This window comes from Myotis daubentonii, chromosome 3 (assembly GCF_963259705.1).
Source record: "Myotis daubentonii chromosome 3, mMyoDau2.1, whole genome shotgun sequence".
Lineage (NCBI taxonomy): Eukaryota > Metazoa > Chordata > Mammalia > Chiroptera > Vespertilionidae > Myotis > Myotis daubentonii.
Window position 1 is genome coordinate 211,344,949 of NC_081842.1, and position 12,685 is coordinate 211,357,633.

The window sequence follows — 12,685 nt, forward strand, 5'->3', positions numbered from 1 at the left end:
AGGGAGGTCAGGTGGCTTGTCCAGGGGAACCCCGTTAACCCGTGGAGAGACCTGGCCGCACCCGGGTTTTCTGAGTCCAGCCTGTGCCTCCAGGGGCCTTCCTGGCCGGAGGACCCTGCGCTGCAGGGCGGCCATGCTGGGGACGGGGACATGATCGGCTGGCCACCCCAGAGAAGGCCCCAACCCTGAGGTCTTTTGAATGATCCTGATCTGGCCTTTCTTGCTTTTAGAGCCTTGGATGTGAGGATGGTTTGCTAATAAGACTCTCACCCAGGTGTGATTCATGTTGTTGTCACTTTATTATTTTCCTCTGGGGCCTGCCAAGTTTGAAACAGTGCTGGGAACTTCTGGTGGTTAGTTATTTTCCATCACCTGCAGGACACGTAAGAAAACAAGCAGGTTAACCCAGCAGAGCAGAGAGCTGCGCGTGGCCGGCTTTCTCCTCCAGGCTCTGCACTGCTCGGTCAACCAGAGGCGACCGGGGTGGAGCAGCGCTCACCCGAGGAGTTCTGGTTATCACAGCTTTCCACCGACCTGCGCGAGAATGCCTACAAATGATAGCTTTTTGATTCCATGTGTTTCGCAAGGGTTTCGGGAGCCCTGAACTCGTTAACAGGCACCGCGGTTTGCATAGCGCTGCTGTAGCCTGTTTTCCGAGGCGGTTTAGCCGCTTTCTCTGAAACGTGTTCACACGCCACCCATGACCCGGAGATGCTGCTGGATGGCTGGAGCAGATGCTCAATCCGTGTGCAAGAAGGCATGTCCCGGATGTCCCTGCGGCCGTGTGGGGGTGGGAACCAGGAAGCGGGGGGGGGGGGGGGGGAAGCTTCGTTCATTACAGTCACACTACGGGATATTACTTAGCTGGTCCAAAGGATGCCATAAATATATGTGCTCGCGTGTAGATGTGGTTTGGTGTTAAAGTTGCAGAGCAGTGTGAAGAGTAAAATTCTATTTTCGGTTAGAAGACAGTGTGTATAGGTGGACATAACCTAGTCCAGAAGACGGCTCTGTTAGCAATGATTATCTCTGGGGCGGGGGTGGAATTGGAGATGAGAGACAAGGGGGACTATTACTATTTTTTTTCCCTTCCTTTTTTTGGCGTATTTTTTTACTTGATATACTCCTCTATTCTTTTAATGTTTTTGTAAAGAGTATGTATTACCTTCTAAAGTAAAAATAAAAAAGTGGTGAACGCTGAAGACTCATGTGTTGCTGTCGTTCAGTGAACATTTGTTGAAAAGGTGACTGCCCTCGGCCACCTGTCTCCTGTCACTTTCCTGCTCCTGCCTTTCCATGGCAACCTCCTGACCTTGACACCTGTCTGGGTTTGTCTGGGCTGGTGCTCCCAAGCGCCTGTGGGTGACACCGGGCGTGCCGCTGGGCTGTGACCGCTGCAAGGTTTCACCAGCCTCTGCAGCTGCCGGGCAGCTTCCACCAGGGGACAGCTGGGTGCTTGGTTCTGCCACTCCTGGAACCCGTTACAGGCACATGTGCCTGCCTGGCTGCTGTCCCGTGAACCCAGGACCGCTGCCTCGCTGCCTGCAAGGGCTTACTTTCCCGTTGATCCCCTCTGACATCTGGCCCTGCTTTCGGCTGCGGCCTCCTCTGTGGTGCTTGTGTCTGTCCCTGGGAACAGCTGATGCTGGGACAAAAACTCAGGACAGTTGCCTTTGGCCTCTGCTCTGGGCCCTCAAGGTGCTGCCAGGACCAGCTGCCAGGGGACTCACATGGCAGCGGGGCTGGGAAAGGATCCTGGGACGTGTCTGGGAAAGCCAGTCTTGGGCCAGGCTGCTTTGAAATGCTGGTGACACTCTAAAAGCCAGACTCCAATTTTCCTCTGCCAAAACGGAATCGTGGCTTTCCCCCAATTTACCCAACACAACACAAAACAAAGACAAAAGCCTACCAGTGAATAGCCATTCTGTTCCTGATTTTACACTTTTCTCTTGAACAAACTTGCCTGGAATCTCTGGTGTCTGTGACACTTGTTGGAAAGCGGTGCCAGCGGCAGACGGATGAGCAAGGAGCCGGCGAGTGTGAATGGGAAACTTGGAGGCAGCCACCTGCTTATTTTGACGGGGCCCGTCTGATGGCGTGTTTCCCCCTGTGACCACATGCTCATGGCTGTGGTTTCATATTTGGTTTTATAACAGTGTCACTTTGAGTCAGTTGAATAGTTTTTGAAAATTAAAATAATGAACTCGGATGCCAGCTTCCCCTTCTGTGGGACTTGGCCACAAACACCCGGCTCCCCCTTGCTCTGGCTCCTAAACCCACGGAGGAGTCCTGGTCGCGTTCAAGTCCATTTCACAGAAGAGCAAACTGAGGTGGGGGTGATGCCAGAAGGCGGGGAAAAGTGCCCCTAATCAACATGGAGTGTCTTCCCTCCCAGCAGCCATCACTAGGCACAATGCCTCCTCCTTCCATGCCCCCAGGTTCCCCAGGCCCAGCTTTCGTTTTTGTTTTGTAATCCTCACCTGAGGATATTTTTTTCCATTGATTTTAGACAGAGTTGAGGGGGTCGGGGGGAGAAACATTGATGTGAGAGAGACACATCGATTGGTTGCTTCCTGCACTCACCCCGACCAGCGCAGGGGATTGAACCTGCAACGGAGGCATGTGCCCTTGACCAGAATCCAACCCAAGACCCTTCAGTCCCAGGACTGACGCTCTAACCGCTGAGCAACCGGCCAGGGCCAGGCCTGCCTTTCTTATGATGACTCTTCCCTTTGGGGCTGCTCAGACCTGCTGCTGATTATAACCCCACTTCTTCCAAGATTGGTGCCAGTCTTTTAAAGAACAATTTTTATGGTCATTATTATAAATGCATGTTCTTCATTAAAATAGGAATTGGGCTGGCGTGGAAGCTTATGAGGTCCTGGTTTTGAGCTGCCAGGAGACGGCTCTCTGGGGACACATTCACTATAACAGTGAGACCAGCTGAGTCCCATTCGTCTGGCCTGTTCCCATCTAAAATGGAAAGTCCCGCCTCCCAGGAAACCTCCAGTCCCGTGCAGAGCGAGATGGTTGTCACCTACCCTCTGCACGGGGGTGGGGGGTTGTTTCCCATGATTAAGACTGTGGTGGGTCTCAGCCTACCAGGCTTTGGCCTTTGCAGATAAACGCGCTGATAGCATTGGAAGGTGGGGTCTGGGCTGACACACAGATAAGCAAACACAGAACACCCCACTCATCCTAAGGAACCCACCCTTAGTGCCTGAGGACTGTCCGCTGTTGTCAATCTCTACGTGCATTTTCACGTCACTTCATCCACACAGAAACTGTGGGGCCCGTAGGGGGCCGCGCAGGGGTTGCCCAGGTCTGCGGCCTCCTCTAGGGGCTCCGGCCTGGCTCTCAGGAGGAAGGAGGGGATCCTCCAACCCTAGATGGAGCCAGGTCCGGAAGGGCAGGCCCCTGGGGCCTGGGGTGCAGCTGGTTCTTACCGAATGGATCCAGTCGATGTAGTTGGAGACGCGGGTGAAGACAGAGGGCTTGTGGTAGTAGTTGCAGCCCAGGGAGGACCCGAAGCTGACCACGCCGTGCACCTCCCACTGGCCGTCGTCCTTCTGGCAGTTCAGGGGTCCTCCGGAGTCTCCCTGGGGAAGGCGGGGCTCTGTCAGGAGGGCCTGGCAGCTTGGGCGGGTGCTGGGAGGGGGAGGGGCTGTCCCTAGAGACCCGGGTTCCCATGTTTGCAGTATGTTTATATTGTTCCACCACAAGTCGCCATGGTCTCCGACCAGCTGCTCTGTGGCACCTCACAGCTCAAGGTGGCACCATAATACCAACAAGAACGAGCCTTTATTCTTTCTGGGTGCCTGGACCTAAGCCAAGCACTTCCTACTCCTCATCTCACGGATCCTCACCGAAACCTATGTGGTTAGTGTTAGTATTCCCATTTCACTGACAGGAAATACTGAGGCCTCCAGAGGTGGTGACTTGCCTGAGGTTGTACAGGCAGTAAGTGAAGGAGCAGAGACTGCATCCTACAGTTAGAATGGCGGGCGCTCAACCACCATCGGCCATTTCCACCCATGATGAGGGACCTTGCCGGGGGCTGGTCTGCATGGGGGCAGCGTGTAGGGCACAGTGTGATTGGCAGGACATGTGAGGCTCCTTGCTCTGCCCTCACTCTGATACAAGGTCCACCCCCTCGCAGTTCCTTTCGGTTAGGACACGGTCTCCAGGGAGGCTCTGTGGCAGCTACCATAAGGGGACACACTGGGCCATGAGTGCAATTAATTCAACAGATAAACCCGAAGTCACTTAGAAAGGCCCTAACCCAGAGCATGCACCCCTTGGCTCCCTTCCGACACAGAGGGGAGAATATGAGAGATGACGGTGATGAGAGACCCCAGTGAGACCCAAGGAAGGACTTCCCAGCAGTGGAGGGGGCGAGGGTACGGGGTGGATACTACAAGGAACATCTCAAAACATCTTTTCTGGAGACGACAAGGACAAAGGTCAGGGACGGGAATGTCTGGAGCTGTTTCCGGTGCTTCTGCTGGCAGGCAGGGGGCAGATTTTAGGGCCCCCGAGAACCTCTCCCCACCCCCAGCCCCATTTCATTGTGGAGGGGCTGCACCCGACTTTCTGCACTCACGTTGCAGCTGGAGATGATGCCATCACCCCCAGCACAGATCATGTTGGTCTTCACGGAGCTGCCCCACCAGTCAGAGCGGGAGCACGTGGCATAGTCCACAACCAGCAGCTTTCCCTGCTGCAGGATGTCAGGAGTAGCCCCGTTGGCTGATGAGACAAGAGAAGAGAGAGAGATGGCGTTACAGGGACAAAGGGACTGCTGAGAATTAAGGAAGTAGTAGACGCCTGCTGGGTTTCCTGCCCAGCCCTATCTTCTGGTCACTCTGACTTCCCATCCATCCATGGCTGCAAGGGGAGCAGCCATGTTTGTTTATCCTGTGTCCTCACAGTTGATTGGTTAGTGCTCTGGCCACTGATGATTGGTTCAGGGGTGAACAGCTGACTCAACCTCAGCCAATGAACTCCTTCCTTGGGAATTTGGGATTAGAATTCAGAAATCCCAGGCAGAGAGGTTGTAAACCTGGGAGCGGTTGGCAGTGGCTGCCGTTTTCCTCTAGGGAGAGAAGAATGAAGTAGATCTACCAAGAAAAACATTTTGAGAGAGGGTTTCTGGAGTTTTTTAGTCTTCCAGCCCCTGATTCTCTCCTGTTCCTAAAGCCTGGCTGTGTCTCTGCCCTTGGTTGAGACTGGCTATTTTCATGGGCTTCTATCACTTAGCTTAAATATAACAGTGAGCCTCCTGGCATTTCGAGCCCCAGTTGGGAAAAATATTCTAATGTGGTTAAGGTAGAGCTTTCCTAATGGCCCCTAAAGATACTGTCACCATCACCTCCGTTACTATTATCACTGCTACTTATGGCAAGGATTAATAGTATTATAATTCTACACCTGTGCTTTATTATGCTTTCCAAAACATGCTAAACCTCACAGTAAATGTATTTTCCTGTATGACAGATGGGATCTTGAAGCTGAGAGGAGTTAAGCAGCTTGCCCAAGACCACTGAATAAATAATTAACACGTATAATGTTTTACAATGTATAAAGCATTGTCATATCTCTTTTGTCATCTCTTTCAATCTTGCCATCTGTATTTCCGTTTTGCCAGATGAGGGAACCGAGGCTGCAAAGTGGCTTGCCCAGGGTTGCAGAGCTCACCCACAGAGCTGGGACCGAGAGCCAAGCATGTGGACCTTTCCCTGGCTCTTGCTGCCTCCGGCGAAATGCATTCTGCCCCGGTGCTTTCTGGGTAAATGAGCAAGAGGCTGTGCTTGTGACGCCTCCCCTGCTTCTCACTTCTGCTGAGTTTCCCCGTGTCCCTGTTTTGCACATACGCCCGTCCAGAGGGCGGTGGTAACTTATTTGAGTGCATGTGTGTTGACGCACCTCTGGGAAAATACCTCACTTATACTAATGGGTTTGTGTCATCATGAAAGGGACAGTTACCTGCATGAGCCTTCCAGACCTCTGGTGATACGACAAGGGAAGGCAGGTCCTCTGTGTCTTGGGGCCTACCATCATTGGCTTTCTGACCCTGGAGTTTATGTCAAAAGGAGACTCGAACAAAGCCAGGTCTGAGCAGTAAAATCAGTGGCACGTGGGACAGGTAAGTTTGATGTGTGGCGAGAGGGTGTGATGAGGGCCCCAGGGACATTTGTGAGGCCTGAGGTCACAGAGTGGATGCTGTTCTGGACTCCGGCCTTGGGCCACACAGAGAAACTTCTTAGCCAGATGTCAAGTAGTCACCATTACCCTCATTCTGTCACAGTGACATGACAACTATCACACAGCACCTACTAGGTGCCACGCACTGCCCTAAGTGCTTCCCATGGATTACCTCCTTCAGTCACTTCCCAGGTCCCTGTGATGTAGGTGCTGTTATTATTCCCATTTTACAGATGAGGAAACCGTGGTATGGAGAGGCGAAGTCATGTACCCAAGGTCACAGAGCTAGCAAGTGGAGGAGCTGGGGTTCGAACCCAGGCAGCCTGACTGCTTATCAGTCTATGCTATCCTGCCCCTCCCAGGCAGCCAGCATTTCTCCCAGACACCCTGGGATGAGAGTGTGGAGAGAGCCCCTGGTTGGACAAGGGTGACACTGCCTCCCTCCCTCCCAGCCCTTGGGGGTCCCGGTCCCCACTTACTCTGTAGCCTTCCCCAGCCTGTGACGTAGCAGGTGTAGTTGTTGGGAAGGATTTTGCCGGCGGGAGGGAGGCAGCCCAGCTGGATCTTGTCACTCAGGGGGACAGGGCTGGCCAGTTTGAGCAGGGCAATGTCGTTCCTGGGTCGGAGAAGCGGGAGAGCGTAAAGAGAGGGCTGACTGTGCCTGTCCTAATTTCATTCCTGGTCTGGCCCCCGCTGGAACCGCTGAGCCCCTCCCTGGCCAGCCTGACTGCGAGGCTTCCTTCTGCCAGGGCTCCGAGGGACGGGGGAGCAGCTGCCTCTAAACCCCAGGCTGCATTTTTGTCTCTGGCGGAGCTTGGAGCCCTGTATTCCCCCGAGAGCCTTTCAGGGGATTATTTAGAACAGGGCGGGCAGGGAGGTTTTGTCTTGCAATGTCCGCTCTGATGGCTTAGTCATGGCTGCCTGCTGGGCTGTGTTGACAAGGACACATGTCCCGATTGGTGATGTCTGTCCTGACCATCTCCTTCCTGTGTTCAGTGAGAAAACGGCAGGAGATGCTCAGATGCAAAGGCCTTCTGCCCTTACTCCGTGCTCTCCTCCCACCTTGAGTCTTCCCGGGTTCCTCCCTACTCTCACGCTCTCGTCTAGGAGACGGTTAGTGGTGAGCAGGTGCCTTTTCCATGGTGGCTGCAGTGGGATCTCCCAGCCCATTTGCTACGAGGTGATGTAGACGCTCTGGCCATCAGGAGGTGGGCTCTGGGTTTCTCCCCCCCCTGGATTGACAGGGGGCCCGGGGCCTGTAATGTGGAGGAAGTGACACCAGGTGACCTTTGAGACTAGGACGTGCGAAGAGATGCAGCTTCCGCCTGGTCCTCGGGGCCCCTGTGCTTGGAACCCAGCCTCCGCCACGAAGAAGCCAGGCCACACGGAGGCCACGTGTGGAGGATCTGGACGACAGTCCCAGCCAACAGGGGCATCGACCCCCAAGGGCGAGGGAGGAAGCTCTGCAAATGACGCAGCTAATCCCAGAGCAGCGAACTGTGCACCTCCGCTGGCCTGCCCCCTGAGAGCAGGAACGGGCAGGAGCGAGTGGTGGATTCTGCAGGGGACCTTTTCCTGCCTCGCTTCCTCCTCCTCCCCTTCCCCAGGAAGTTGGGCCACCCTCCTCCCAGGCCGCTTTCTAAGTGCTTTCCATACAGTATCTCATCTAATCCTCACAACAACCCTAGAGGCAGGCCCTGTTAGCGAAGAGGAAACCGAGGCACAGAAAAGCAGAGGAACCCAGGCGGGGTCAGCAGTCATCGTTCATACCTGAGCCACCAGGCTCCAGAAGCTCAATTCCTAACCACCACCCCGCACTGCCCCACTGCCACCCGCATGCCCTGAGCTCCCTGCGACCTGGCACGGTGACCTGTGCCCCTCTGTGTGTCCCGCACCCAGAGTCCAGTGTCCAGCATGGCATGGTACATGGGGGGGTAAGTAGAGGCTTGGGGTGGGCATAGGATGGCATCTGACCATCTGAGAGGAAAGGGGGGATAATGACTGTGGGCGTTGGAGAGCTCAGACAGAGACCCTGGTCATCTGCCTGTGTCCGCTGTCCCCGCAGGCTCTCAGGGTCTCTTTGAAAATGTAAAAGGCCTTGGAGGGAGGGGTACAGGGTGGGGGAAGGCAGGAGACACCGTGTCCTACTCCACTGAACAGTCATGGGGCCTGCAGACCCATCCGGGTGTCCCCAGGGATTGGCCTGGAAGCGATACCTTGTCAGTGGTGCCCGGGGGGGGGGGGGGGGGAAGGGGACAGGGCATCTGCGGCTTCACTGGCAGGAGACCCAGGGGGCCCTGACAGTCTTTGCCTCTCCCTCCCCCACTTCACACCCCCATCCCAGGCATCTTTGGGGCTGGCTCTACTTCTAAAGGTCATACAAAGGTCAGGGCTCCTTCCCTCTCCATACAGAAGGAACAAAGGAGGGGTGCCTTCTGGGAGACACCCTCCTGTCTGTGCCCCCAAGTGCGCCCAGATAGGAGGTACCCTTTGGAGAGCTGGCTGGAGTTCCAGTCCTTGTGCACCACGATCTTGGAGACCTTGACGGCCAGAGAGCCACGCTCGTCCACGGAGAGGCTGTGGCGGCCCACCACCACGCGGTAGGTCCTGGAGGAGCTGGGAGAAGGGAGGCGAGCGGAGAGGGTCAGCTCCTGACTGTCTGGTCCTCTCTCTGCGCCCCCCTCCCCTCCATGGGCAGGGACACCCCAGTGCACGGTCTCCAGAAGCCTGGCTTTGGATAACGCTGGGATGGGTCCAAGTATGCCACTAGTTGGCACTTGGGAATTTTTCTTCCCTGAGGCAATTGGTTAGTTATCGTATAACATAATGACTATAACTATATAAGCATGATAACTAAACGATACCAACGATAAACTACAACGTAAAATAAAAGTTATAGTAATGTAAACTCTATGTTACTATGGGGGAAATGAGATGGGCACAGAGAACACAGAGTCATTTCCCTCAAGGGCATTTTTCAGTTAAATCTCCCAAACCTCTCATTTTCAGATGGGGAAACCGAGGCTCAGAGAGGAGTGCCAGGTCCAGAGTTTGACAGCTAATTAGTGAGAGTCCAGAACTCGAAGCCAGGACTCCTGACTCTCAGGCCTCTGTTATTTCCCCCACCACCTCCTAAAGCTTATAACTTCGGTGAGGAGAAGGCACCCCTCCAGGCAAGGAGAGAGTCATACCAACCCAAGGCCAATGCCACTGGGCACCTGCTGGGGTGCGATAAGCAGAGGTCTTAAGGAGGGGAAAAGACAGGTGGACAATGAATGCCAGGGAGCCTTTCTTTCCTGTGGGCCTTTGTAATGGAAACAGTTGGTGCTAATTGAGCACTTACTAAGTGCCAGGCCTTTAACACATTGTTTCATTTAATCCACATGAAATTCTGTTATCTGCATTTTTTTGTAGGTGATGGTTTCGAGGCTTGGAGAAGTCATTCAAATTGCTCAAGGGAACCCAATTCCAGATCCGGAGGCCACACCCAGTACCCCGGGAGGGCAGGAAATGAGTCCCCCTCCCCCGCAAACATGCCTGCTCAGTGTCCTGCACAGGACACTCAGTCTATGCCACCTATTGATCCATCAGTTGCCCAGCAGACCAAACTAAAGGTCGACGAAAGCTTGTTTCTTGGCCAGGCAAGTGGATATTTGCAAGGCTCCTTTATATAGGGGGGCTCAGGGCACTGGGGCTGAACGCTGGAGATGAATGCTGGCTGGCGGGGTGAGCTGCTGGGTGTCTTGGAACAGCACTTACCTGATGCAGTGGGCAGCGGTCAGGACCCAGTTTTGGGCCACCAGGGTCCCTCCACAGGTGTGGCGCCACTGGCCATTGGAGCTGAACTGCAGGGAGACCTGGGGAGAAGCATGGGTGCTCTGTAGCCAAAAGAACTGGGTCTCCTGCTCTTCAGCGTCCCACCCCCCATCCCTGAGAGCAGGGCCAGGGCCAGGTGAGCCAGGCACTCATCTCAGGTGCGAAATGTAAGGGGCACCAAGAAACTCAGGAATCAGGATCAATAACATTTTAATGCAACATTAAAAATTAACACAAAATATCCATGTTTCCTCTTTGCCCAGACCGTCCAGTGTAAAATCCAGATCTGTACAAAGGTCTACAAAGCTCTACATGACCGCCCTCACCTCATGGGCTCCCACTCCCCTCTGCTCCAGCCACACCGACCTCTGGGGCATGGAAAAATACACCGAGCCCACTCTGCCTTAGGGCCTTTGCACTGCTGTTCCTCCTGCCTGGAAGATTCTTCTCCCAGGTATTAGCACAGTTTTCTCCTTCACTTCCTACGGGTGTGTGGCCAAGGTTACCCTCTCCGGTCCTAGCTGGTTTGGCTCCATGGATAGAGCAGACTGGAGGGTCCTGGGTTCAATTCCAGTCAAGGGCACATGCTCGGGTTTTGGGCTCGATCCCCAGTGTGAGGCGTGCAGAAGGCAGCCGATCAGTGATTCTCTCTCATCACAGATGTTTCTATCTCTCTCTCCCTGTCCCTTCCTTTCTGAAATCAATAAAAATATATTTTAAAAAAGATTATCCTCTCCAGGAAACCTCTATGACCACCCCGCACACGCATATGTGCACACTCATGTCCCCACACTACCTGTGCTTATGGACACACATGTGTACGGGTAGTTGGATGGGGCGGCTCCTTATTGCAGCTGGAGAAGGTACCCCTTCCTCTACCCTCCAAGGTTGACCAAGGCCACAGAAACGTATTTTATTGGTGAATTTTCTCATCGTTGCCAGTGCAGTAGACCCCACGGTGGAGGGCAAAGGGGTGGTGTGAGGGGGTGGGGGCAGGGAGGGAAGAAGTGGAGTGTGGGCAACTCACCTGCCAGGGCCAGCTGTTGGGCCTCACATCTTCACCGCCAACCACTCTGGGCAGATGGGGCAGGTAAGTGGGGAGCCCACAGCTGAGAGCTGTGCAAAGAGAAAGGGTTGTGAGTCCAGGAAGCAGTGACCCAAGTAATCTCACCTACACTTGCTGCTTCCCCCAACTCCTAAGAGAAGAGGCCATAGAGTCCTGCCCTTTGCTGCCTGTCCTTGGAATGTCACTCTAGCTTTCTTATAATCGGAGGACCGAGCCTAGTGTGGGCAGGGGAGTCCCATCCCCAGTCCCACCAGGGGACTGGGAAAGTGCCTCTGGGTGGCAGTGCTTACCTCCAGCCACCAGTGCAGACAGCAGCAGCGCCCTGATCATGGTGAGTCCGTAGGAATCCTGGACTTGGCTGGGGCCCTGGCTTTATGAGCGGTCTTATCGGCCGGAGATAGACCAAGAGTGCACAAGGTGGGGATTTTCTCAAAGCCCAGTGGAAAACAGGGCCTGTGTTCAAATATTGTTTTTCCATTTTCTCCCATCTGTCACCCTGGAAATACCTTGGAAAAAAGATGCCAAAGGTGGATATTGAAATATGGGTTCAATCTGCTTCCAAGAGACTGTGTTATGGGCTGGGGAAGGAGAAAAAGATGGGTTGTTGGTCCTTGGAGTCGAGTTTTCAGAGACAAAGCTGGCATGCTGAATGAAAAGCATTCTGGACAGTGTTCCTCCATGGAGCTGGTACTGCCCCGCACCCCCCAGGGGGCATTTGGCAATGTCTGGAGACATTTTTGGTTGTCGTGGCTCGGGAGGGGTACTATGGGCATCTGGTGGGTAGAGACTAGTCAGTGATGGCGAACCTATGACACGCGTGTCAAAGGTGACACGCGAACTCATTTTTTTGGTTGATTTTTCTTTGTTAAATGGCATTTAAATATATAAAGTAAATATCAAAAATATAAGTCTTTGTTTTACTATGGTTGCAAAGATCAAAAAATCTCTATATGTGACACGGCACCAGAGTTAAGTTAGGGTTTTTCAAAAGGCTGACACGCCGAGCTCAAAAGGTTCGCCATCACTGGCCTAGAAGCTGCTAAACATCCTACCACACACAGGCATGACCTCCTTGCCAATGTCGATGGTGCCAAGGTTGAGGAACGCTCTTCTAGGCCGTGGCTTGCTGTGTGGCCTCAGATGAGTCATGTACACCTCCGGGCCTGGGGCCGGCCCATCTGTGACCCAGGCAGAGAAAGATGTGCCCACTGTTTCACAACATTGTGGAGAGGATTTGAAAAGCACGGGGACATGCCTACAGGCGGGGAGCACCAGAGAGATCCCCCGACACCCCGCGAGTGTTTGGACTCTCGTTTGTAGTCTGCAGCAGTCTCTGCAACAGCAAACTATTTCTGAAGTCTCCTCTTCTATCTTGAAAGTTAGTGTGAATTTGGCACTCGGCTTTGTGAAGCCGTGTTTGTTTTAATATAAAAACACAGTTTGCCCTGTGTGAGGTCACGGAGCAAATACCAGTTGGCACATGCCACGAGCTTGCTGTGTGACCTTGGGCCAGTCAGACAGGCTCTCTGGGCTGGGACTGCCCATCTATAAAGCAGAGAGAAGAACGTGTGCCCACCATGCTGCTTGGAGGAGTTGAAA

The 12,685-nt window shown here is 53.9% G+C and overlaps 1 protein-coding gene across 1 annotated transcript; it reads right to left on the reverse strand.

Annotated features, from left to right (window-relative positions):
* Positions 1-280: 280 nt before the first annotated feature.
* LOC132231657 (chymotrypsin-like elastase family member 2A) lies at positions 281-11,512 on the reverse strand. The gene is made up of 8 exons (XM_059691179.1): positions 11,377-11,512; positions 11,048-11,136; positions 9,964-10,061; positions 8,692-8,820; positions 6,684-6,820; positions 4,604-4,749; positions 3,447-3,599; positions 281-372 (listed from the first exon to the last, which is right to left on the reverse strand). Exons 1-8 carry the CDS (start codon positions 11,414-11,416, stop codon positions 355-357), a joined length of 810 nt encoding a protein of 269 aa, XP_059547162.1. The 5' UTR covers positions 11,417-11,512; the 3' UTR covers positions 281-354.
* Positions 11,513-12,685: the final 1,173 nt, after the last annotated feature.

Bases quoted from the DNA above. Each gene is read 5' to 3' on its own strand.
- LOC132231657 (XM_059691179.1), bottom strand. From the start codon at position 11,416: ATGATCAGGGCGCTGCTGCTGTCTGCACTGGTGGCTGGAG. The intron at 11,137-11,376 runs GTAAGCACTGCC...CTCTTTGCACAG, and splicing joins GTCTGCACTGGTGGCTGGAG to CTCTCAGCTGTGGGCTCCCC. The intron at 4,750-6,683 runs GTAAGTGGGGAC...TTGTCTCATCAG, and splicing joins AGGCTGGGGAAGGCTACAGA to CCAACGGGGCTACTCCTGAC.